At 50.9% G+C, this 27,179-nt stretch overlaps 1 protein-coding gene across 1 annotated transcript in view; it reads left to right on the top strand.

The window, feature by feature from the left end:
- The window catches only part of LOC129703414 (fibronectin type III domain-containing protein 3B-like), a 149,201-nt gene that overhangs the window by 100,554 nt on the left and 21,468 nt on the right, over positions 1-27,179 (top strand). Inside the window, 14 exon segments of the mRNA XM_055645820.1 lie at positions 1,189-1,247; positions 6,656-6,813; positions 7,506-7,565; positions 9,033-9,171; positions 9,264-9,317; positions 12,099-12,223; positions 13,914-14,088; positions 15,349-15,435; positions 16,253-16,391; positions 18,574-18,645; positions 19,402-19,520; positions 21,044-21,149; positions 23,314-23,483; positions 26,445-26,558. Of these exon segments, the coding sequence (XP_055501795.1) occupies positions 1,189-1,247; positions 6,656-6,813; positions 7,506-7,565; positions 9,033-9,171; positions 9,264-9,317; positions 12,099-12,223; positions 13,914-14,088; positions 15,349-15,435; positions 16,253-16,391; positions 18,574-18,645; positions 19,402-19,520; positions 21,044-21,149; positions 23,314-23,483; positions 26,445-26,558 (1,577 nt within the window).

The following is a 27,179-nucleotide window of genomic DNA, read 5'->3' as shown; positions in this document are numbered from 1 at the left end:
GGAACTACAGATGCTGGAAAATCGAAGGTACACAAAAATGCTGGAGAAACTCAGCGGGTGCAGCAGCATCTATGGAGCGAAGGAAATAGGCAACGTTTCGGCCCGAAACGTTGCCTATTTCCTTCGCTCCATAAATGCTGCTGCACCCGCTGAGTTTCTCCAGCATTTTTGTGTACCTTAAACCTATGGTTCTCTATTTCCCTGTCTTGGCAAAGACTCTGTGCGTTTACCCGATCTACTGCTCATGATTTTGTACACCTCTGTAGCTTGACAACATCTTTCCACTGACATGGTGACCAAAACTGAAGATAGTACTCTAAATGCGGCCCCGCCACATTTCTCCGTACTCATAGAAAACCTGCGCGGTCACAGGGAGAACGTGCAAACCCCGTACAGACAGCACCCAAGGTCAGGATCGAACCTGAGTCTCTGGCGCTGTGAGGCAGCAGCTCTACCCGCTGTGCCACCGTGCCGTCTCTTGTGTATCTCCTCTCATTGGAGACCCCCTAAACTAACTTCTGTAAGTTCAGTAAATCCGTTGATTTATGTTTGCGACCAAATGGCTGGATATTTGCGGATGAGGCTGGAATGGGGAGCGGGAGTCCACATATTGGCACCACCCCATCAATGCAAACAGAAGGGCCCCATGAGGGGGAAGAGAGATGACCTCTCTTACTCTGTTATTGCTGGCTGGCGTAGTGTGTTATAACGTGGCATCTCCCTCGCTCTCTCTCTCTCGCTCTCGGCTCCATCTAGTGGCCATCAACCACTTACAACCCAGCGGTATGAATATTGGTTGAGTAGCCCCTGCGTCTCCTCTCTCCGTCCCTCCCCCACCCTAGTCGTCCTGCTAGTTTCACTGTCGTCCTGCTCGGTTTCACTGCCAGGGTCCCCTCGTTACCACCTTTCCCGCAGCCAACAATGGATCATTGTGGGCTCCACATTTCCTCGATGATCAGTGCCGACTCTGATTTGTCCTTTTCAAAACTTGCATTCCTTTGTACCTTTTCATACCTCGAGTTTGCCTCTCCCCTGACCTCCCCTGACCGCCCTGTCAGAAGAAGGGTCTCAACCCAAAACATCACCTATTCCTTCTCTCCAGAGGTGCCGCCAGACCCTCTGAGTTATTCCAGCATTCTGTGTCTTTGTATGATTTTAACCCGTCTTATTCTGAAATTTGATTTCCAGATTATGACTCGGAAACAAAGCGAGTTCAAGACATTCTTTCATCAATGGGCAAGCCACAGGTATGTATGGAATGCTTGCCTCCTTGCAGTGTCTGGCCCATCCTCCTCTGGGTAAATGGGAGAGGAGCAGTTTCAGGACATGGGGGGAAGTGCTCAATCTAATGTCCACCGGCTCAGAGCACAGGGAACCATCATAATGCAGTGGGGGGGGAACTTTAGAGGAGATGCACGGAGCTGTTTGCGTGGTGGGTGCCTGGTGGCGAGGGCAGATACAAAAGTGGTGTTCAAGAGGCTTTTACATAGGCACGTGGATATGGATCACGTGCGGGCAGATGGCATCATGTTCGGCACAATCATTCTGGGCGCAAGGGTCCGTTCCTGCGCTGTACTGTTTATATCGACACAAAGTACTGGGGTAACTCAGCGGGACAGGCAGCATCTCTGGAAAGAAGGAATAGGTGACATTTTGGGTCAAGACTCTTCTTCGGAAGCAGGTGCGATAGTGGTGTCTGAAGAAGGGTCTCGACCCGAAACATCATCTATTCCTTAACTCCAAGTATGCTGCCTGACCTGCTGAGTTACTCCAGTATTTTATTTCTATCTTTGGTGTGAACCAGGATTTTGCGGTTTCTGCTTACACACTGTACTGTTCTATGTTCTACCTTTATGAGAGAGGGAAATAGGGGAGGCAATCTGGAATGGTGCAAGGACAGATGAGGTGTATTGAGGAGATAATCCAGCAGGGACTAGATGGGCTGAAGGGCCAGGTTCTGAGATCAATGTTCGAGTGCTATGGTTGCCTTTGTCCCTCTTGATGCCTCAAGACTTATTTATGTTCACAAGTCATTGAAGCAAAATTAGGCTATTTGGCCCATCGAGTCTAGGATTCAATCATGTTGGTCCATCTTTCCCTCTCAACCCCATTCTCCTGCCATCTCTATAACATTTGACACCCTTACTAATCAAGAATCTGCCAATCTCTACTTTAAAAATATCCAAATAGTTGGCTTCCACAGCCATGAATTCCACAGATTCACCACCCTCAGACTAAAGAAATTCCTCCTTGTCTCCTTTCTAAAGGTACGTCCTTTTATTCTGAGGCTGTGGACTCTAGTCCTAGACACTCCCACTGGTGGGAGAGGCCTCTGCACATCCACTCTATCCAGGCCCTTCACTGTTCAGTAATTTTCAATGACTTCCCTCCTCTTTTTTCTAAACTCCAGCGAACACAGGCCCAGAGCCGTCAAATGCTCATCATACATTGATCCATACGCTCATTATACGTTAACACATATGCACATCATATGTTAACACATACGCTCATCAACAATCAATCAGTTTTATTCGTCACATACACATATAAGTGCAGTGAAATGAATTCGCCAGCAGTGGTACAATCATTCTATAAGACTGATAAACAGACTTAGCCCCCTGCCAAAGTATCGCGCACCAACCACCAACCTGGACACACTGGAGCAGCTGTCGATCGGAACGCCTGTTGATATTTAGTAGAGAGTAGAGTGTTTAATTTAATTTGTTCATGATATATGTATTTTTATTTCTATTTACTTGTTGTTATTTGTACTGCACACTGAACGGACACTGGTTGAGCAACGTTTTTTTGTTTCCTCTGGGTATGTGAGTACTCAGGAAATAACAATAAAGATATACTGATACTGATACTGATACTGAATCAAAAAAGAACACACAATATGATTTAACACAAGCATCCACCACAGCATTCTTCACTGCGGTGGAAGGCACAAAGTACAGTCAGTTCTCCTCCATTGTTCACCCGTGGTCGGGGCCACAAACCTCTGCAGTTGCCGCTACGGGCGGCCGGATGTACAGGCCCTCTCGTCGGGACGGTCAAACACACTCCGCGGTCCTAAATCGGCGCTTTCCTACCGGAGACCGCGGCTTCAGGATGTTGTCCATATGTTAACTTCTTCTGCTACGTGATCTTCCCAATCTCTCCTTGGTCGCTCCGATTCCTTATCCATGCACCATTTGCCAGCAACATCAGGTGAAAGCATTCCCTACACCCCCATTCCACACTCCAACACAACATCCAGTGTAGGCTGAACAGAAATCTCCACCAGTTAAATATTGGAAAGAATGAAGCTGCATAAATTCATGAGGGGATTACACAGGATCAGTCTAAAGAATGGTCCTGACCCGAAACGTCACCTATCCATGTTCTCCAGGGATGCTTAGTTTAATTCAGTTTATTATTGTCACTTGTACCGAGGTACAGTGAAGAGCCTTTTTGTTGCATGCTATCCAATCAGTGGAAAGGCTATACATGATTACAGTCAGGGCATCCACTGTGTACAGATACAGGATAAAAGGAATAACGTTTAGTGCAAGATAAAGTCCAATTAAAGATTGTCCAAGAGTCTCCAGTGTTATAGATGGTAGATCAGGATCGCTCACGAGTTGGTGAGAGGATGGTTCAGTTGCCTGATAACAATTGACAAGAAACAGTCCCTGAATCTGGAGGTATGCTTGTTCACACATCTGTACCTCTTACGAGTCATAGAGTTATAGAATCTTACAGTGTGGAAACAGGCCCTTCGGCCCAACTTGTCCATACCGGCTAACATGCCCCATCTACACCAGTCCCACCTGCCTGCATGTCGCCCATAGATCTCTAAACCTGTCCTATCCATGTATCTGTCAAAATCTTTCCTACATGTGGAGAGTAGAAGCTGCCCAAGCGAAATATGAGATGCTGTTCCTCCAATTTGCGTTTAGCCTCACCCTGACAATCAGGAGACGAAGGACAGAAAGGGCTGTGTAGGAATGGGAAGGAGAATTAAAGTGTCCAGCAACCGGGAGATCAGGTTGGTTCACGCGGGCTGAGCAAAGGTGTTCCGCAAAACGATCGCCCAGTCTGCGTTTGGTCTCGCCGGTGTATAAATGTCCACACCTTGAACAATGGATACAGTAGATGAGGTTGGAGGAGGTGCAAGTGAACCTCTGCCTAACCTGAAAGGGCTGTCGGTCTGAATATTGATTTCTCTCACTTCAGGTAGCCACGGCATTCCCTCTCTCTCTATCCCTCCCCCACCCAAGTCACACTAGCTTCGCATTTTCACCCTACAAACAGCTTACAGTGGTCTGTTTCCTTTGTCATCATTACTTTTTTTTGCATATCCTTCATTCATTGTCCTTTATCTCTCCACATCACTGTCTATATCTCTCGTTTCCCTTATCCCCAAACAGTCTCGATCCGAAACGTCACCCATTCCTTCTCTCCAGAGATGCTGCCTGTCCCGCTGAGTTACTCCAGCTTTTTGTGTCCACCCACAATTCTATTCACACAGTGCTGGAGTAGCTCAGTGGGTCAGGCTATCTCTCTGGAGAACATTGGTAGGTGACGTTTTGGGTTTGGAACCTTCTTCAGGCCCGACCAGAAACGTCAATGAGGGAAAGTAGAGATATGGAAGAGCAAGACGTGAAAATGACAGATCAAAGCAGACGATGTTCAAGGAAATGTGGAATGGTTCTTTATACTCCAAAGATGCTGCCTGACCCACTCAGTTACTCTAGCATTTTGTGTTGGTTTTTGGGGACTTTGTGCTGCGCTGTAGTTCCTGCCTGTCCACCAGGTGGCCAAAGAAACCAGGAAATCCCCCACCCTGGACATCTCCTCAACCTCCTTGGCACTAAACACACTCGTTTCTGATTTAAACCACTATGGAATGGTTCCTTTAATCTAGGGCAAAGATCCTATAGTGAGCAAGATAGTCCACTCGACAAAAAAGACGTAGTACGGTCATGGGCAGATTCATGGGTAATTTTCGGCCCCGTTTCCGTAACCGGCTTCCGTCTCCGCACCAAAGATCCCATAGCGGAGCAAAGATACTAGTGCGGAGATGGAAGCCGGATACGGAAACATCCTCGTAAAAATAAAAGTTCTTTGGTAAAAATCATCTCCTCATTTTCAGAATGATAATTTATTAACACAAACTGTTCCCCCGCAACGTTGATTACACTGCGAGTCGGGTCGGGTCGGGTTACTGAAATGGATGAAAAACAGGCCCACGTTCCGCTCCGTTGCGTACTACACGTCAGCCCATTGCATTTAGCAGGAGTGGTCTATCTTGCTCCACTATAGGATCTTTGATCTAGGGGGCCTTGGGAAGGAGTCGGAGAGGGCGGTATATAGAAGCGGGTGCTGCTAGTGTTGGATGTGAACATAGAACACAGATCAATATGGTCGGCACAGTGGCGCAGCGGTAGAGTTGCTGCCTCACAGCGTCAGAGACCTAGGTTCACTCCTGCAAACCTGTGTGTCTTTGGAGAGTGGGAGGAAACGTGTAAACTCCGTACAAACAGCATCCGTAGTCAGGATCGAACCTGGGTCTCTGGCGCTGTGAGGCAACAGCTCTACCGCTGCACCACTGTGCCGCTCTTATTAATTCTATCTGCATCGATCAGGTTTCCCCACAGTCTCCAATGTTCCTGAAGCGCAGGCCGGGATCACCGCTGCATGGTACACTCAGAGTTTAGCCTTGGGTTCGAGGAGCTTCAAACAACCTTCTCCCCACATCCACTAAAGACTGCATTGGTTGTGTTAAATGCCCCTGTGGTATCTGCCTCCACCACTGCCACTCCTGGCAGCATGTTGACAGAGGGAGGGAGAGCGCAGAAACCTTAGGCATTCCATATCTGGAGGATGGGTTGAGAATGGGGAACTCAGTCGCAGAGGGAGGAGATTGAGGGTAACACTGTCAGAGGGAGAGCAGAGAGGGAGGGAACAGAGATGCAGCATGGAAACAGGCCCTTCGGCCCACTGAGTCTGCACCGACCAACAATCACCCTGTACACTAGCACTATCCTACACACGAGGGACAATTTACAGAAGCCAATTAATCTACAACCCCGTCCATCTTTGGGACGTGGGAGGAAACCGGAGCAGCCGGAGGAAACCCATGCGGTCACGGGAAGAACGTAGAAACTCCATACAGACAGCATCATTAAGACCCAGAGCGGGGCTCATCGCCCGGCGTGGCCTTGACGAACGCGGGACTTGCCATCGCCCGCCGGAGGCTTTAAAATTGTGAGAAGAATGGAACACAGGGGAGAGACAAGACTTTGCCTTCCATCACAGTGAGGAGAAGATTCACAATGATGGATGTTTGTGTAAATTGTGTGTCTTGGTTCTTTTCTTGTTGTATGACTGCAGAAACCACATTTCTTTTGAACTTAATTTGAGGTTCAAATGACAATAAATACTTGTATTGTATTGTATCTGTAGACAGGATTGAACCCAGGTCCCTGGTGCTGTGAGGCAGCAACTCTACCGCTGGTGCTTGAGTCCCAGTGTCGGACAGAAATGCCAGCAGGGTACTGTGGGCAGAATGGACAGTGTGTGCGTGCATCTTAGTGTGTGTGTGCGTGTGTGTACGTTTACCCGTGTGGGTGTGGGCTTGGCTCACTCTCGCCCCTTTCTCTGCCAGGTGTCCAACGTGCAGGCCAGGGCAGCGCTGCTGAGCTGGGCCCCCCCTGTGGGTCTGACCAACGGGGACAAGCACACCAACGGCTTGCCCTCCACCTGCAACTATGAGGTGGCCTCGTCAGACAAGGGCAAGGACGGCAAGTACAAGATTATATACAGGTGAGGAGTACAGAGGGTGCAGTGCTGAGGCTGGGAGAGATCTGGACACCAACATCCACCACACAATCCCAGCGTCATATAGGCATAAAGTGAAGCTCCCTCTGTATCTCAGACTGCTCTGCGATTCAATAAGAACATCACTGATCTGAATTGTAATCTTCTTTCCCTGTACCTCTTTGCATCTTTCACTCCCTCCTCCACTCAAGAAACTATCTGCAGTTGTCAGACTCACTGGATCTTTCAAAATGCACTTCCAGGGCAAGGTGCATGGAATGCATCTAATTTGTTTAATTTTAGTTTAGACATTCAGCACGCAAACAAGCCCTTCAGCCCACTGAATCCACGCCGACCATCGATCGCCTGTTCACACTAATTGTACATCATCCCACACTCCCTTTTACAGAGGGGCAATTAACCCACAAACCTGCACGGGCACGTCTTTGGGATGTGAGAGGAAACCGGAGCACCCTGAGGAAACCCACTGAGGCAGTCACAGGGAGAGGGTGCAAACTCCACACACAGATAGCGCCCCAGGTCGGGATCGAACCTGTGCATCTGAGGCAGCGGCTCTACCCGCTGGGCCACCCTAGTGTTTGTGAGCTCTTGGTACAGTGCGGATGTGTTGGGCTGATTGGTGGGTCTGGCTGTGTAAGACTGCTTGCTTTTCACACTTTTGATTGTGTTGTTTGCAGTGGCGAGGATTTGGAATGCAGCCTCACTGACTTACGGCCGACAACAGACTACCACATCAGGTGAGCGATGCTCCTCCTCGCGGCGCGGCGCGGCACGTGAGGAGTGAGGTTACTCTTCGGACAAACACCGTCCCATCACTCACTTCAGGGTCAGGCACAGAGTGAAGCTCCCTCTGCAGTTCAGTTTCAGTCTAGTTTATTGCCACAGGTACAGTGAAAAGCTTTTTGTTGCGTGCTAGCCAGCCAGCAGAAAGACTATACGTGATTACCATCGAGCCATCCACAGTGTACAGATACATGATAAGGGAATAACGTTTGGTGCAAGGTAAAGCCAGTAAAGTCTGATCGACGAAAGTCCGATAGTAATTCACGTCTGCCGTCTGGTTGTGGTAGGATGGTTCAGTTACCCGATTACAGCCGGGAAGAAACTGTCCCTGAATCTGGAGGTCTGCGTTTTCACACATCTATACCTTTCGCCCGATGGGGGAGGGGAGGAGTGAATGGCCAGGTTGCGACTTGTCCTTGATTATGCTGCTGGCCTTGCCGAGGCAGTGTGAGTGGGAGGTTGGTTTGTGTGATGGTCTGGGTTGTGTCCACAATTCGCTGCAATTTCTTGCGTTCTTGTACGGAGTTTGTTCCCAAACCAAGCTGTGATGCATCCTGATAAAATGCTTTCTACAGCGCATCTGTAGATGTTGGTGAGGGTTGTTGGGGATATGCCGACCTTCCTAAGCCTTCCTAGGAAGTAGAGGCGTTGGTGTGCTTTCTTGATTGTTGCTTCAATATGGCTGGTCCAGGAGATGTTGTTGGTGATTTTCAATCCTAGAAGTTTGAGTTTTCAACCATTTCTACTTCTGCGCCGTCAAATTGGTGTGTGTGTGTACCTCTTCGCTTCCTGAAGTTGATCACTGTCTCCTTTGTCTTGCTGACGTTGAGAGAGGGGTTGTTGTCTCGACACCAGGACACGAGGTTGTCAATCTCCTCCCTGCAGTACGACTCATCATTGTTTGATATCCAGCCCACAATGGTGGTGTCGTCTGCGAATTTGAAAATTGAATTAGATTTGCACAAGGCTGCACAGTTGTGTACAAGGAGTAAAGGCGGGGGTTGAGGACGCATCCCTGAGGAGCACCAGTGTTATCGTGTAGGATGATTTGTCACCAATCCTCACTGAATGGGGTTCTGTTGGTCAGAATGTCAAGGATCCAGTTGCAGAGATGAATGCTGACGCCAAGTCCGGTGAGTTTGGTGATGAGCTTGAATGGTAGAAAATACCTGGAGAAAACCCGGGTCTCTGACAGGCAGATGAGGAACTCTACAAACCTTGGGTTATTCTTGTGGGGTCCACAAGTAAGGTGTGCATTTGGGATGTTGGGAGATAGTTGGTCCTTCGACAAGATCCCAATGAAAATGGACTATCTCCAAGTCCTCCTCCTCCTCCTCCTCCTCCTCCTCCCACCTCACCCCAACCGCGATGTTTTCCACGCACCGCTCACCCTCTTACTACTTCTGCCCCTTTCCCCACAGAGTTTCCACCGTCTACAACTCGGTGAAGGGGTCGTATTCGGAGCCGGTCAGTTTCACCACACAGAGCTGTGCCCCCGACACCCCATTCCCCCCAAAGGTGGCGCATCGCACCAGAAGCACCCTCACCATTCAGTGGAAGGTAAGTGGTATGACCAGCAGGGCAAGGGTTAAATCACTGGAGCATGTGGATGTCACTGGCAGCAGAGTAACTTTGATCTTATCTTCCTCCAGGCACCTCTTGACAACGGATCAAAAATAACCAGCTACCTTCTGGAGTGGGACGAGGTAACGATTTGTAGATTTCCAACACTGGAAAGTGCAGAGAAGATTTACGAGGATGTTGCCAGGGCTGGAGGACCTGAGCTATAGAGAGAGGTTGAGCAGGCTAGGACTTTATGCGTTGGAGCATAGGTGGCTGAGGGGTGATCTTATATAGTTTTACAAAACCATGAGAGAATAGATTGGGCGAAGGCAGGGGAAGTAGTCGGGGAATCGAGTTCCCTGTGCCAGTCATAGTCATACGGCACAGAAACTGCATTGCGGACCCACTCTGCTGATCTATTTTCCATGTCTAATATTTAAGCCAATCCTCACTGGAAAAGCCTCACAGCGCCAGAGACCCAGGCTCAATCCTGACTATGGGTGCTGCCTGTATGGAGTTTGTACGCTCTCCCTGCGACTGTGTGGGTTTTCTCCGGGTGCTCCGCTTTCCCCCCACACTCCATAGACATGCAGGTTTGTAGGTTAACTGGCTTCGGTAAAAATTATAAATTGTCCCTAGTGTGTAGGATAGTGCTCGTGGATGGGGTGATCGCTGGTTGGCATGGACTCGGTGGGCCGAAGGGCCCGTTTTCACTCTCTATCTCTAAACAAATCTATAGCAGTCGGTATCAAGCCAGAGGGTGATGAATACTGCTGCTATTCCTGCTGCTTATGCTGATGTCTTTTAACCATGCTGCTTTTTTACTTTCTACTATTTACTCAGAAGCTCATTATTATTTAGATTTTGTTGTGGAAGGTTTTTATATGTTAGAATGTATTGATGTCCTTACTGCACTATTACGCTGCTCGGACCTGAGTACAAATTTCGTTCATGATTCATGTGGAAGCTTGTTTTTATCGAATGACAATAAATAAAATAAATGAACCTGAATCTGTGGGATTCATTGCCACAGATGGTTGTGGGGGACAAGTCATTGGGTAATTTTAAAGCGGAGATTGACAGGTTCTTGATTAGTAAGGTCGTCAAAGGTTAAGGGGAGAAGGCAGGAGAATGGGGTAGAGAGGGAAAGATAGATCAGCCATGATTGAATGGCAGAGCAGACTCGATGGGCAGTGTAGGATCACTGATACCTCAATGGTTTGCCGAGTCCCTTAGTTGCATTTTAAACATTTTAACATCAATCAATGGTTATCAGAGCAAAGCTGAAACAACTGAACACATCATAACTAACAAAACAAAGAAAAACAATGGAGTTGCAACTAAAATACTGCAGATTGGACATAACTAACAGACGACAGATGCTGGACATTCAACTAACACCATTCACAGGGAACACACTGCTGAAAAACAGGCCTCCTTATCTATAAAGGGGACATGACTTGAGAATTAAGGGACTGAAGTTTAGGGGTAACATGAGGGGGAACTTCTTTACTCAGAGAGTGGTGGCTGTGTGGAATGAGCTTCCAGTGAAGGTGGTGGAGGCAGGTTTGTTTTTATCATTTAAAAATAAATTGGATAGTTATATGGATGGGAAGGGAATGGAGGGTTATGGTCTGAGCGCAGGTATATGGGACAAGGGGAGATTATGTGTTCGGCACGGACTAGAAGGGTCGAGATGGCCTGTTTCCGTGCTGTAATTGTTATATGGTTATAAAGGTTGACCAGAATGTATACAGCACCTTCGTACCATCAAGGGGTTATTGTTCACAGTACTGTCTAGGTTCTTACCACATGTAACTTAGTTCAGTTTAGTTTGTGTCACGTGTACCAAGTTAGTGAAAAGCTGTTTTGTTGAGTGCTTTCCAATCAGTGGGAAGACTATAGAAACATAGAAACATAGAAAATAGGTGCAGGAGGAGGCCATTTGGCCCTTCGAGCCAACACCGCCATTCATTGTGATAATGTCTGAACGGCCCCAATCAATAACCCGTGCCTGCCTTCTCCCCATATCCCTCGATTCCACTAGCCCCTAGAGCTCTATCTAACTCTCTCATAAATCCATCCAGTGACTTGGCCTCCACTGCCCTCTGTGGCAGGGAATTCCACAAATTCACAACTCTCTGGCTGAAAACGTTTTTACTCACCTCAGTCTTAAATGGCTTCCCCTTTATTCTATACATGATTACAATCGAGCCATCCTCACTGTACAGATACAGGATCAAGGGAATCATGTTTAGTGCAAGATTAAGCCCAGAAAGGTCAGATTAAAGATAGTTTGAATGTCTCCAATGAGGTAGATGGGAGGTCAGAACCGCTCTCTAGTTGGTGATAGGATGGTTCAGTCTGATAACAGTGGGGAAGAAACAATATTTTCCTTCTCCCGCTTGGTCATCAATGTCACATGTAAGAGAGAGCTCTGTGCAAAGACATGGGCTGAGAAACACAAAGGATGCATCAGAATAACTCACACGCTGTTCTTTGTCCAGGAGTGAACTGCAGATGCTGGTTTATAATGAAGATGGATACAAAGTACTGGAGTAACTCAGTCGGTCAGGCAGCATCCCTGGAGATGATGGATGACGTTTTGGGTTGGAACAGGGTCTGAAGAAGGGCCCCGACCCAAAATGTCACCCATCTTATTTCTCCAGAGATGCTGCCTGACCTGCTGAGTTACTCCAGCACTTGGTGTCCATCTTCACTGCTCTTTGTCACTGTGCTCAGCAGACCTGTTCTCAAACAGTTAACGACTTTGTAATGAACTGACCCCCATCAATTCTAGACTAACTCCAACAATTGTCTACAAGCCCCTACACACCGAGTGGCCTAATTCAGCTCCCATTGAAGCTGTGAACGGTGGTGGTGATGTCCTGGTCTGAGTGGTTCTCTCCCTTCCTCGTCCTCAGGGCAAACGGAACAACGGGTTTCGGGAATGTTTCCTGGGCAGCCAGCGGCAGTGTAAACTCACCAAGCTCCTACCCGCCATCGGCTACACCTTCCGATTAGCAGTCTGCAATGACATCGGGACCAGGTAGGTGGTCTTGTCCCACACACCCACACAGAGGGGGGTGGGGAAGCTTCACCCTGACTCCCTGCATGTGGGATCCACTCATCATACAACATAGTACAGTACACACAGAGCAGCGTAGTGGTGCAGCGGTAGAGTTACTGCCTCTCAGCGCCAGAGACCCGGGTTCCATCCTCACCCCGGGTGCTGTCTGTGCAGGGTTTGGACATTCTCCCTGTGACTGCGTGGGTTTTCTCTGGGTGCTCTGGTTTCCTCCCGCACTCCCAAGACGTGTGGGTTTGTAGATTAATTGGCATTGGTAAAATTGTAAATTGTCCCCAGTGTGTAGGATATTGTTAGTGTAAGGGGATCAATGGTCAGTGCGGACTCCGTGGGCCTGTTTCCCTGATGTATCTCTAAACTAAACTAATCTAAAAAAAAAACATCAGGCTCATGAACACTACTAACACCAACTAAACTACGAACTGCCTCGGTGGTACTGGGGACTTTGGGCTTTTGTTTTGCCCTGATGTTTTTGGGGGTGATGTCTCCTCTGTCCCCACGTCACACTGAAGCCCCATCCACCTGCTCCGTGCTCAAGTTTGCCCAGATGCTAGGACCCTGGTCAATGGATGCCTTTGGTTAACTGTCTTTTCTTCCTCCCTCGTCCTCTCCCCTCCTCACCCTCTCACTCCCCTCCTCACCCCCTCACTCCCCCCTGCTCACACCCCTCACTCCCCTCCTCACCTCCTCACCTCCTCACTCCCCTCCTCACCCCCTCACTCCCCTCCTCACCTCCTCACTCCCCTCCTCACCCCCTCACTCCCCTCCTCACCTCCTCACCTCCTCACTCCCCTCCTCACCCCCTCACTCCTCCCCTCCTCCCCCCCTCATTCCCCTCCTCACCCCCTCACTCCCCTCCTCACCCCCTCACTCACCTCCTCACCTCCTCACTCCCCTCCTCACCACCTCACTCCTCCCCTCCTCATCCCCTCACTCCCCTCCTCACCCCCTCACTCCCCTCCTCACCCCCTCACTCACCTCCTCACCTCCTCACTCCCCTCCTCACCCTCCTCACTCCCCTCCTCACCCCCTCACCCCCCCTCACTCCCCCTCCTCACCTCCTCACCCCCTCACACTCCCCTCCTCACCCCCTCACTCCCCTCCTCTCCCTCCTCACTCCCCTCCTCACCTCCTCACCCTCCTCACTCCCCTCCTCACCCCCCACTCACCTCCTCACTCCCCTCTTCACCCCCTCACACCTCTCACTACCCCTCCTCACCCCCCCTCATTCCCCTCCTCACCCCCTCACTCCCCTCCTCACCCCCTCACTCCCCTCCTCACCCCCTCCCACCTCCTCACTCCCCTCCTCACCCCCTCACTCACCTCCTCACTCCCCCCTTTCACCCCTCACCCTCTCACTACCCTCCTCACCCCCTCATTCCCCTCCTCACCCTCTCACCCCCCTCACCTCACCCCCCTCTCACCCCCCTCCTCCCCTCCTCACCCCCCCTCCCCCCCATCCCTCTCACCCCCTCACTCCTCCCCCCTCTCTCCTCCCCTCCTCCCACCTCCCCTCACCCCCCTCCTCACCCCCCCTCTTCACACCCCCTCACTCCCCATCCCTCCCTTTCCCTCTCCCTTGTTCCTCTCCTGTGTTCCCCCTCCCTATTCCCCTCCCACCCCCCCCCCCCCCCCCCCCGCTGCCCCCCAGCGGCTACAGCCAGGAAGTGGTGTGTTACACAGCGGGGAACCTTCCCCAGACCCCGGCAGCCCCCCGCCTGGTGCGAGCGGGGGTGACCTGGGTAACGCTGGAGTGGTGCCGGCCGGAGAGCTCGTTGCCCGAGGAGATCATCAGCTACACACTGGAGATGGAGGACAACAGCACGGTGAGTGACTGTCCCGCCCGCCCGCGCAGCTATCTGGACCCCTGTAGGCTAAACCACTTACCCTCCGCACCTCTGTAGAATAAAACCACTTATTCCCCGCCACCACTGCTAGAGCCGCTGCCCCACAGCGCCGGTTCCAGCCTGACCTCGGGTGTTGTCTGTCCGTGTGGAGTTTGCACGTTCTCCTTGTGACCACGTGGGTTTCGTCCGGGTGATCCAGTTTCCTTCCACATCCCAAAGACGTGTGGGTTTGTAGGTAAATTGGCTTCTGTAAATGACTCCCAGTGTGTAGGCAGCAGACGAGAAACTGGGATAACATAGAACTAGTGTGAATGGGTGATTGATGGATGGCGTGGACTCGATGGGCTGAAGGGTCTGTTTCTGTGCTGTATGTTTCAATCACTCAATAAATCAATAAATTAATCGCCCTTCTCCCTGCTCCCATCCGGCTAAAAGTACAGAAGCTTCAAAGCGCGCATCATCAGAATCTGGAGCAGCTTGTTCCCCTCTGTTATCATGCTCCATTAGCTAGGTTCCTGCACCATGCATCTCCACCCCATTGCGGACATTGGACTTTGTCTCTGGATGCGCAACAAAGCTGAGAACAATATTCTGCCCTCTGTATAATCCCCCTTAAGGGCCTGTCCCACTTGCATGCGATTGCATGCGTTTGGCGCGACCAAACGGAAGCGGAGTTCACGCGAAGTTCGCGCTAAGTTCGTGCGTGACGTCATTGCGTCATACTTACCAATCAGCTGGGCAGGAGGCGGGCCGACTGAATTTGGGCATCGCACGGGGTCGGGCGGTGAAGTCATCACACAACGCCACGCCGGGCGGTGATGTCATCGCGCAACGCCACGCGCTAGGCATACGCCGTCAAGACGCTGAGTACGACCGCAATGCGCCTGCGTGCCGACAGACCGTTAGCGCGCGAAGATTTCGGTCACTGGCAGTTTTTCGGAGCCCCGCGCGATGTCAGGACCAGCCTCCTACAACTCTAAGTGGGACCGGCCCCGCGTGGCCATACGCTGCCCGCACGTCTCGAGCGACCACGTTTGTTCGCGCCAAACGCATGCAATCGCATGCAAGTGGGACAGGCCCTTTACTCTACATCTTGTACTTGAGTTTGGCTAGATTGTATTTATGTATAGTATTGATCTGTTTGGATAGCATGCAAAACAAAGTGTTTCGCTGTACCTCGGTACACATGACCATAATAAACCTGACCCCTGATTGATGTGAGTGTTGCTGTCGCTGCAGGTATCTGGTTTCCAGTCGAAGTACACGGGCGAGGAGCTGACCAACACGGTGAAGTCGTTGACCAGGAACACCCAGTACAAGTTCAGGGTAAGCCAGTCCCTTCAATCCACCCTCTCCGCGGCACCACACGGCCAGTATAACGACAAACCAGGCCAACCTGAGTGAGTGGAGTGTCCACGTCTGAGGGGGTGCACGTGCCCATGTTGACCGATCTCTCCTGACGTCTCACCCCAGTCACCTCCTCTTCTCGCCTCTCCCATCAAGCAAGACGTACAGAAGTGTGAAAACACACACCTCCAGATTCAGGGACTGTTTCTCCCCGGCTGTTATCAGGCAACTGAACCATCCTCTCACCACCTAGAGAGTGGATAAGAAGGAACTGCAGATGCTGGAAAATCGAAGGTACACAAAAATGTTGGAGAAACTCAGCGGGTGCAGCAGCATCTATGGAGCGAAGAAAATAGGCAACGTTTCGGGGTGAAACCCTTCTTCAGACTGAAGAAGGGTTTCGGCCCTAAACGTTGCCTATTTCCTTCGCTCCATAGATGCTGCTGGAGTCTGAAGAAGGGTTTCGGCCCGAAACGTTGCCTATTTCCTTCGCTCCATAGATGCTGCTGCACCCGCTGAGTTTCTCCAGCATTTTTGTGTACCTAGAGAGTGGACTTGGCCTCCCAACTACCGCATTAAAGACCCTCAGACTATCTTTAATCGGACTTTACTGCTCTTTATCTTGCGCTGAATGGTATCCCCTTCATCCTGCATCTGTACACTGTGGACGGCTTGATTGTATTCATGTATAGTCTTTCCGCTGATTAGTTCGCATGCAATAAAGAAGCTTTTCACTGATCCTCGGTACACGTGACAATAAATGAAGCTAAAGGTCTCTCCCCATTTCTGCCCACAGCTGATAGCTTGCAACGCAGAAGGCAAGAGCAATCCCAGCGAGGTGCTGGTGTGCATCACCAACCCCGACCAGCCCGGACCCCCCTCCGCACCTTACCTCATCGGGACCCCGACCTCCCACAGCCTCCACCTGAAGTGGGGTGAGTAATCCCAAAGGCCTGGATAGAGTGGAAGTGGAGAGGATGTTCCCACTTGTGGGGGAGTCCAGGACCAGAGGGCACAGCCTCAGAATAAAAGGGCGTACCTTCAGAAAGGAGATGAGGAGGAATTTCTTTAGCCAGAGAGTGGTGAATCTGTGGAATTCATTGCCACAGACGGTTGTGGAGGCCAAGTCATTAAGATGGAGATTGACAGATTCTTGATTAGTATGGGTATCAGCAGTGGCGGACTGGGTCTAAAAATATTGGTTGCCAGGAGACAAAGGGGGCCCACTTCATCAGGGGCCCACTTCATCAGGGGCCCACTTGCCATCGGGCAAGCTGACACCCTGGCCAGTCCACCGCTGGGTATCAGAGGTTACGGGGAGAAGGCAGGAGAATGGGATTGAGAGGGATAGATAGATCAGCCATGAGTGAATAGGCCGATTGCCTATTCTGCTTCTATAACTTATGGACTAGTGTTTCATCACCCTCTCCTGTTAGAGAAAACTCTAAAATACATCACAAAGATCAGGCAAGGCTTTGAGGACTTTATTTAAGAGCGTCAAACATAATGGCCACTGCGAGCAATCTACAAGATTGTTTCCCGAAAAAAGATTAAAGTATTCAGTATTTTCCTTTGATGTTTAGTTTACCCTGACAGATTTCACACAGGCACTTAAGCATTTATTGTTTCTTCAGAACAGTCTAACAACCATTTAGTTTAGCGATATACAGTGCAGAAACATGCCCTTCAGCCCACTGAGTCTGCGCCGACCAGCGATCACCCCCATACACCAGCATTGTCCTACACACACTAGGGCCAATTTACAGTAAAACCAAGCCTACAAATCTGTATGTCTTTGGAGTGTGGGGGAAAACCAGAGCACCCGGAGAAAACCCACGTGGTCACATGGAGAACGTAAAAGCTCCATACAGACAGCACCTGTAGTCAGGATCGAACCTGGGTCTCCGGCGCTGTAAGGCTGCATGTAAACCGCTGCGTCACGGTGCCACCATGTTATAAACTATGCACCTCCGACAGACACCCAGATCAAACCGACCCCCACAGCAGCTGAACACATGTCCTGTTACCCTTTCAAACTCATTTTACATGTGTTCCTTCAGTTGCCATTTGTTCTTTTACACTCCCTCTCTTACTCAGCTTGGCCCATTCTTAGCCCAGCTCACGGTCAGGGATCTCAGACTCTGCGCTCGATACGACTTCTCTAACTAGTCCCTCATGCGACCATGAGAATAAGGAACAGTTGTGGGCCATTCTGCCTATCGTTCTCTGCTATTCACTGATTGACTGATTGAAAGGGATAGCATGGAAACAGGCCCTTCGGCCCACTCGAGTCCACTCTGACCATCAATCACCCATTCACACTAGTTCTACATGATTCCACTTTCTCATCCACTCCCTAGACACGAGGGCAATGTACAGAAGCTGCTGATAGAGCCACAGTGGTTTGATCGTGATCAGGGGCAGTGTTTGCCCTGTGACCACGTTCCTTTTCTCCGGGTGCTCAGGTTTCATCCAACATGCTAAAGACACCGCATGGCAAAAAGGCCCTTCGGCCCACCGAGTCCACGCCGACCAGTTTCATTGAGTGGGAAACTCTGGGCGTAAGAGAGAGGGATGGAAACAAGAGGGTGAGGGGAGGGTGGAAGAACATCGCGGGAGGAGGAGGAGGACTTGGAGATAGCAAATGTTCATTGGGATCTTCTCAAGGAATCAACTATCTCCAAAACATACACTTTACTTGTGGACCCCACAAGAATAAACCAAGGTATTAGTTTTATAATTATAGAGATACAGCATGGAAACAGACCCTTCGGCCCACTGAATCCATGCTGACCATCGATCACCCGTTCACACTCGTTCAATGTTATCCTGCCTTCTCATCCACTCCCTGCACATTAGGGGGCAATTTACAGAAGCCAATTAACCTACAAATCTTCATGTCCTTGGGATGTGGGAGGAAGCCAGAGTACCCGGCGGAAACACATGCTGTCACAGGGAGTACGTACCAGCGCTGTAGAGATAGAAGCTGTTGTCAGGATCGAACCCAGGTCCCTGGCGCTGACAGGCACCAGTTCTACTGCTGTGTTGCCCGTGTTATTATTTTGCATCGTCGCATTGTAAATGCTTTTCCAAATCAAATACATTTGTGATTTATAGACTCCCCAGAGGACAATGGTGGATCGGAAATTCTCAAGTATTTGCTGGAGATTTCAGAGGGCAGTTCGGAGGGTAAGATGTCCACCTTATACTTCTCCCTTTATTATCACTGTCTCCTTTCCCACCATTTTCTAGGAGTTTCAGATTAGTTTATCGTCCATTCACCGGGGTCCAATGTAACTCCTCGTTCCCGAGACTCACAGAGTTATCAGCATATATATGGTCTGCTGCCAGCTTCACGCTGCCTCGGCAAGGCCACCATCATAACCAAGGACCAGTCTCACCCCGGCCACTCCCTCTTCTCCCTTTTCCCTTTTCCCATCATCAGGTTGTATAGAAGTGTGAAAACACACACGTCCAGATGCAGGGAGTTTCGTCCCAGCTGTTATCAGGCAACTGAACTGTGCTATCACCAACTAGAGAGTGGTCCTGACCTCCCATCTACCTCATTGGAGACTTCAAACTATCTTAAGTTGGACTTTACTGGACTAATTGGACTTATCTTGCATTAAATGTTATTCCCTTCATCCTCTAACTGCACAATGTGGATGTCGTGATTGTAATCATGTGTAGTCTTTCCGCTGACTGGATTGCATGCAACATAAAAGCTTTTCACTCTGTATATGGAGTTGATGGACGGGTTGGTTTGCTTGATGGTCTGGGCTGCGTCCACCACTCTGTGTAATTCTTCACGGTCTTGGATGGAACTGTTTCCAATCCATGCTGAGATGCATCGCGGTATAATGTTCTCTATGGCCCCGGGTGGGGTGAGGAAGGGGTGGTGTTTGGACTCGGGCCATCAGTGTCTTTCTCGCTCTCCCTCCGCAGGCAGTCAGTGGGAGGTGGTGTACAGCGGAGCGTCCAACGAGAACGTGTGCGAGGACCTGAAGCCGGGCACCGCGTATCGGTTCAGGACGTGTTGTATCAGTACGGGCGGTCACAGCCAGGTAGGTCGGGGCGTGCCTGCCACCTCCTCCACGCAACATCCCCGAGGCACGTCACCACCAATAGGTGCCCACGCACCCCAACACCACAGAACCTGAGAAAGCATTGAGAACTGGTCTGGTGAAGGGAGTGTGGGAGAACGCCGCTGGTGGGGTGGGTTAGGGTGGGAGGACGAGGACTTGGAGATGGTAAATGTCCAAGTCACCCTAAAGCCCTGGAATAGAAGCGGTCCGTAGAAGGGTCCCGACCCGAAACTTCACCCATCCATGTTCTCCACAGATGCTGCCTGATCCGCTGAGTTACTCCAGCACTTTGTGCCTTCCAAGTTTCTCCAACGTTTCCTTGTAGCGTTTAGCCCCCGCACAATTGAAGCATGGAATAATCTCCATACTATAGTTACCCAACCAGATGCAACTAAATTGAAGGTAGCTCTTTCTTCCCAATAACCCTTTCTGGCTTAAGTCCCCCCTCCACCACCTCCAGTTTAAATTCCATTTGGAATATTTTGGAGGACCAAGAACCAAGCCTTCAATTTAATTTTGATTTGTTTAGAGATACAGTGTGGAAACGCCGACCAGCGATCACCCTGTACACTTGTACTATCCTGCACACTAGGGACAATCTATAATCTTACCAATGCCAATTAACCAACAAACCTGCTGAGTTACTCCAGCATTTGTGTGATTTTCTTTGTAAAATAGCACCTGCAGTTTCTACAGTAGAAGTGCAGCATTTATGGAGCCTAATTTAGTATCATTTAGTTTAGAAATAAAGTGTTGAAATGGGCACTTCAACCTAGCAAGTCCATGCCAACCAGCACTATCCTACACTCCAGGGATACTTTATCCAAACCAGTTAACGTGCAAAACCGCATATCTTTGAAGTGTGGGAGGAAACAGGAGCACTCGGACGAAACCCACGTGGTCACAGGGAGAACATATAAACTCCTCCATGCAGGCAGCGCCCTGGTCAGGATGGAACCGGCACTCTGAGTCTTACCTTGATAGATACAATTAGATGTTGATTGACAATGACTATACCTTGATCAAGACCTGTGGATAACATGGACCCCACCCCACATATCAGTCCGGCTGGGTGTTTGGCTAGGGCCGCACGGTGGCGCAGTGTTAGACTTACTGCCTTACAACGCCAGGGACCCGGGTTCAATCCTGACCACGGGGCTGTCTGTGTGGAGTTTGCACGTTCTCCCTGTAACAGCATAGGTTTTCTGTGGTGGCTCCGATTTCCTCCCACACTCCAAAGACGTATATGGGTTTGTAGGCAAATTGGCTTCTGTAAAATTGAGAATTTTCCCCAGTGTGTAGGATAGTGCTAGTGTGCAAGGATTGACTCGGTGGGCCGAAGGGCCTGTTTCCACGCAGCGTCTCTAACGTGGAAAAGTGGCCATCTATGGGCGGGGGGCTCCTTCCTCGGCGGTCCCACCCCTGCCTATTTGCGGCGGTTTCTCCCCCTTGACCCTCGGCCAAAGTAACTCTCTGTCCTACTCTCTCCCCCTCCGCTGCAGTGCTCAGGTAGTCTGTCTGTCCGCACACAGAGTATGGCCCCCGGACTCTGCCAACCTCCCCGGCTGCTCGGCAAACCCAATCACAAGGAGCTTCACATCGAGTGGGGTAAGTGTCCCGTCTCCCGACCGGAGTGTGGCCCGGGACCGGCCCGTGACCGGTGTGGGGGGGAAGGTAGAGCGCCACCGCACAGTTATGGTCAGGAACAGCGGAATGGACCTCAAGAGGCAAAGAGAGTCATGAGCGTGCAATTGACAAAATGGCACAAAGTACTGGCGCAACTCAACAGGCCAGGCAGATCTCTGGAGAACGTAGATGGGTGACGTTTTGGGTCGGGACCTTTTAAGCTGAAGAAGTGTCCCAACCTGAATCTTCACTTATCCATGTTCTCCACAGATGCTGCCTGACCCGCAGATGTTTCTCCAGTACTTGGTGTCCTTTTGTGCAAACCAGAATCTGCTGTTCCTTGTTTCTACATCTGGTGTTTAATTGTCAGATGTACCAACAATGACATTCTTACTTGCAGCAGCAATACCGACCTGTAAAGGCAATAGTAAAACATAATACAATTCTATACAAAAAAACCCAATACCACATGGACAGATACATGGATAAGGCAGGTTTAGAGGGATATGGGCCAAACGCAGGCTAGTGGGACTAGTGTAGTTGGGACATCCTGGTTGACATGGGCTTGTTGGGCCGAAGGGCCTTTCTCCATGCTGTAAGACTATTGCAACAAGCCCAAAGACCTTAGTGCAACCAAACCAATTTGTCGTTCATAATTGAAGTTAGAGTTGTGCAGTGTTCAAGAGGCTGATGGTTGTCGGGAAGAAGCTATTCTTGAACATGGAGAGCATGGTTTCATTTCTCTTTGTCATAGAAAACATAGAAACATAGAAATTAGGTGCAGGAGTAGGCCATTCGGCCCTTCGAGCCTGCACCGCCATTCAATATGATCATGGCTGATCATATTGTCTCTGGAGTAGGGGAGATGAAGTGATCAACAAGGGAGTGGTTCCGTCCCCTGGGCTCCCAGAGTCAGCTGGAGACTTCTCACTAGCCCCAGCCATGGGCCGCACCATGGGGACCTCCCTCCCATCTCCTGGCGGATGGACCCTGAGGGATGACCGTGTGGTTGGAGAGGAACTCTACACACGGAGACATCTCTCTGTCCTTCATCCCCATACCGACTGTCCCGTGCCCACACCAACACCCTAAAAAACCTGCTGCACCCGACCTCACTCACACGACAATAACAATCCCAACCTGCTCATTGAACATCCCAGATCTGAGGTCGGTAGAATCGGTAGGATGTGCAGAAGGGTCTCGACCCAAAACATCACCCATCACTTTTCTCAAGAGATGCTGCTTGACCCAATGAGTTACTCCAGCACTTTGTATAAAGCAGCATCTGTAGTTCTTTGTTTTGGCTTTGTATAATAATGGTGGGTGGAGGAGGTCAGGTGGAGTTGTCAGGTGGAAAGGGTCAGAATGGAATGGGTCTAGGAGATGGGATGTGGTCTCCAGGAGGCCATTTGTATTTGTAGTTGATGGAGGTGGAGAGGAGGTGGTTGGTTCTGGCAAAATAATAGTCATGTCAGTTGAATTTTTTTCTTCCCTCTCCCTCTCCCTCTCCCACTCCCTCCCTCTCCCTCTCCCTCCCACTCCCTCCCTCTCCATCCCTCTCTCCATCCCTCTCCCCTCTTCCTCCCTCTCCCTCCCTCCCACTCCCTCCCTCTCCATCCCTCTCCCCTCTCTCTCCCTCTCTCTCCCTCCCTCTCCCTCCCTCTCCCTCCCTCTCTCTCTCTCTCTCTCTCTCTCCCTCTCTCTCCCCTCTCTCTCTCTCTCTCTCTCTCTCTCTCTTTTTTCTCTCTCTCTCTCTCTCCCCTTCCCCCTCTCTCTCTCTCTCTCTCTCTCTTCCTTCCTATTTTTCTGTCCTTTTTTCTCTACCTTCACCCTCCCCCTTTCTCCTTCCCTCTTTCATCCTCTCTCTTTATCCCTCTCTGTCATTCCATCTTTCCCTCATCTCTCTCCTCTACCTTATCTATTTCTCTCTCTCTCTCTCCTCACTTTCTCTCGCTCTCCCTCATCCTTTCTATCTCTCCCCCCCTCCCTTTCTCCCTCTACCTCTCTCTCTCTCTCTCTCTCTCTCTCTCTCTCCCTCTATCTATCTCTCTCTCCCTCTCTATCTCTCCCTCTCTATCTATCCCTCTCTATCTCTCCCTCCCTCTCTCTCTCCCTCCCTCTCTCCCTCCCTCCCTCTCTCCCACAGGTGCCCCGCAGGGTGAGGCCAGTGGGGTGAGTGAGTACAGTGTGGAGATGAGTGGCGAGGGTCTGGAGCCGCTGGAGGTGTACTGCGGCTCCGAGCTCCAGTGCTCCGTCAGCTGCCTCGTGCCGGGAACCACCTACAGGTTCAGGGTGAGGGGTGCCAGTGACGCAGGGGTGAGTCTCTGCCTTTGTGCCAGCCTTCCCCTGCCAACCCCCATCTCTCCCTCTCTCCCCCTTCCATCCCTCTCCTCCCTCTATCCCTCTCTCTCACACCCGTTCCCATATCACCCCTCCTCCCCTCTCTCTCCCTCTCCCTTTCTGCTTCACTGGTCACTCTCGGCCTCCCCACTGTCACATGTGCCTGGATTAAGGATTTCCTCACAAACCGGCCCCAGACTGTGAGACTTGGCCCCCACCTCTCCTCCACTCGCAGGTTGAGTACCGGTTCCCCACAGGGCTGTGTGCTAAGCCCCCTCTTATACTGTCTCTACACCTACGACTGTAGTCCGGCCCACAACAACAACCGCATCGTCAAATTTGCTGACGACACTACTGTGGTCGGACTTATTTCAAAGGGAGACGAGGCAGCCTACAGAGAGGAAGTCCTGAAGTTGACAACCTGGTGCTCAGAAAACAATCTGGCTCTGAACACCAGGAAAACAAAAGAGCTCATTGTCGACTTCAGGAGGCACAGCACCGACTTAGTCCCCCTACACATTAACGGCGAGTGTGTGGAGAGGGTCAACACCTTCCGGTTTCTCGGCGTCCATATCGCTGCTGACATCTCCTGGACGGACAACACGACGGCGGTCATCAAGAAGGCTCAGCAGCGGCTGCACTTCCTGAGGGTCCTCAGGAAGCACAACCTGGACTCTAACCTGCTGCTGACCTTCCACCGCTCGTCCATCGAGAGCCTGCTGACATACTGCATTACAGCATGGTATGGCAGCTGCACCATGGCAGACAGGGAGAGGCTTCAGAGGGTAACCAGGACAGCGCAGAGGATCATTGGTTGCCCTCTCCCCTCCCTGATGGACATCTACACCTCCCGCTGCCTTAGCAGGGCAAAGAAGATCACCAAAGACAGCTCCCATCCTGCGTTTGGACTGTTCGACCTGCTGCCCTCTGGAAGGCGCTATAGGTGCATCAAATCCAGGACAAACAGACTCAGGAATAGCTGCTTCCCGAGAATTATATCTACAATAAATTCAAATCCACACATGCACTGACTACACCGCCCAACACGGACTTCCATCTGTATATATGTATATATGTATGTAGCGCCGTAGAATTTGTGCACCTATTCCCCCCCCCCATCTCCCTTCTGTTTTGTTTTTCTGTTTCTTGTTTTTTGTGTAAAATTGTATGTATGCACTGAGTACGAGCAGCTTTCAGTTTCACTGTACATGTATAGTGACAATAAATGGCATATCTATCTATATCTTCTCTCCCTCTTCCTATCCCTCTTTCACACTCCTTCTCTCTCTCCTCACCTTTCTCTCCTCTCTCTTTCCCCCTCTCCTCTTTCTGTCTTTCTCTCCATTTTCACTCTCTTCCCTCCACCCCCTCTCCTCTCTCCATCCCTCTCACATGCCCTGTCTCTATCTCTATCTCTCTTCCCCTTCTCACCTCACTCTCTATCTGTTTCTCTCTGCTTTCTCTCTACCTCTTTTTCGGCCTTTTCCTCACTCTCTCTCTCCTTCCTCCCTCTCTCTTGCCCTCTCCCCCCTTCTCCCTTTCTCACTCTTCACTCCGTATCCCTGGCCCCTGCTGCCCCTCTCCGATGGATCCCCTCCCCTGGTTCTGCCCCACTCTTCCCCCACTATCTCCCTGTAACGTACAGGCCTCTCCTCTCCAAATGGCCACCTGGAGCCCGTACCCCACGCCCCTCCATCTCCACACACTTTGGGAGATCTGGAGGTTGTGCTTTGTTCTAGAAGGATCACCGCACAAGAGGTGGCCATTCGGCCCACTGTGTCCGTGCCAGCCCCTAAGGAGAGGCCCAGTGGATCCCATGTTACCACGATCCCCTCATGACCTCAAAGCAGATTATTCGGCCCATCGAGACTCTACCAGCTCCCATTCACACATATTTTTCCCCGTGATCCATTCTCCCCACGTTCCGTCATCTCCCCTGGACCCACCCCCCCCCTTCCATCACACTAACGGCAAATTCCCAACAGCCATTTAACCCACATTTTAAGCGCAGCCTTGGGTTGTGGGAGGAAAGTCACGCGGTCACAGGGAGAACGTGCATACTCCACACAGACATACACACGCTCACACCCACACACCCTCGTGTGCACACGCACACTCACTCACACACACACTCGCGCACACACACACACACACTCAAACACACACACACTCACACAGACACACACAAACGCTCACACTCACACTGACACCCACATAAACACACACCCACAATGACAGGCACAGACACACAAACACAAGCAAACTCACACACAGTGCCGGATTTACGTATAAGCTAAACAAGCTATAGCTTAGGGCCCCCACTTTCTAGGGGGCCCCCCGAAAAAATTGATGGGCCTCGAGGTCTAGGGGGGCCTCCGGCCAAGGCAGAACACCTACCGTTCAACTCTGGGCGGCCCCCCTCTCTATCTCTCTCTCTCTCCATCTCCCCCCGCTATCCGTGTCCGGGCCGCCGGGCTCCGCTCGCTCCTCATCCGCCGGCACGGCAGGCCGCCTTGCACATGCGCACAACCACGGCCAGCACATCATCGGCCGCCCTGCGCATGCGCACTGCAACGGCAACTGGTCGGCGCTGGGCACTTTCTCCCTCGCTTTGAATTGTGGGAGATTTGGCCGCCATGGCTGTCCGGTCGTTGGGGGCCTCACAAGTGGAACAGCTTAGGGCCTCTCTTCATCTAAATCCGGCACTGCTCTCACACAGTGGCGGAGGTGGGGATTGAACCTGGCACAGTGGAGCATTACCTGCCGCACCACTGTGGGACCCAACCGCTGGGATCCACAACCCCTGCTATTTTATTCTTATTTAAACCATGCTGGAGATTTCACCCTCCCTCCCCTCTCGGTCTGCGGGTCATAATCTGTCAACCTGGGGTCTCCCCCTCGTTCCCTCCTCATGGACTTTGCTCTGCATCCCGACAGTACGGATCCTATTCGGAAGTGACGGACCTCACCACGGCAGAAGGGCCACCAGTACAGTGTAAAGCACCCACCCTCTCCTGCACATCGATCACCAGTGTACTTGTGAGCTGGGAGGTAAGTCAGGGCCAATAGTTTAGTTTGACTTATTATTGTCACGTGTGTCGAGGTACAGCGTAAAGCTTTTCCTTGTACGCTATCCAGTCACGGGAAAGACTACACTTCTGTGCTTCAAGGAACAAAATCCTAGCCTGCCCAACCTCTCTCTGTAGCTCAGGTGCTGGCAACATCCTCGTAAATCTTCCCTGCACCCTTTCCGGCTTCATGGCATCCATCCTATAACAGGGCGATCAACACTGATCGTACAATGAGGGCACATTGGCGCACCGGTAGAGTTGCTCCCTCACAGCTCCAGCGACGCAGGTTCGATCCTGACCACGGGTGCTGTCTTTGTGGAGTTTGTACGTTCTCCCTGTGACCGCATGGGTTTTCTCCGGGTGCCCCGGTTTCCTCCCTCACTCCAAAGGCGTGCAGGTTTGTAGGTTAATTGGCTTCTGTAAATCGTCCCTAGTGTGTTGGATAAGTACCAGTGCTTATACTAGTACTAGTACTAGCTGGTCGGCGCAGACCCAATGGGCCAAAGGGCATGCTGCTTCCACGAGAGCAAAAGGGAAGAAATTGAACTTTTTTTCGCCTTCCATCACAGTGAGGAATGTGGAGGAGTCACTGTGGTGGATG

This window comes from Leucoraja erinacea, chromosome 14 (genome assembly GCF_028641065.1).
Source record: "Leucoraja erinacea ecotype New England chromosome 14, Leri_hhj_1, whole genome shotgun sequence".
NCBI lineage: Eukaryota > Metazoa > Chordata > Chondrichthyes > Rajiformes > Rajidae > Leucoraja > Leucoraja erinaceus.
This window is presented reverse-complemented; position numbering and strand designations above follow the sequence as displayed.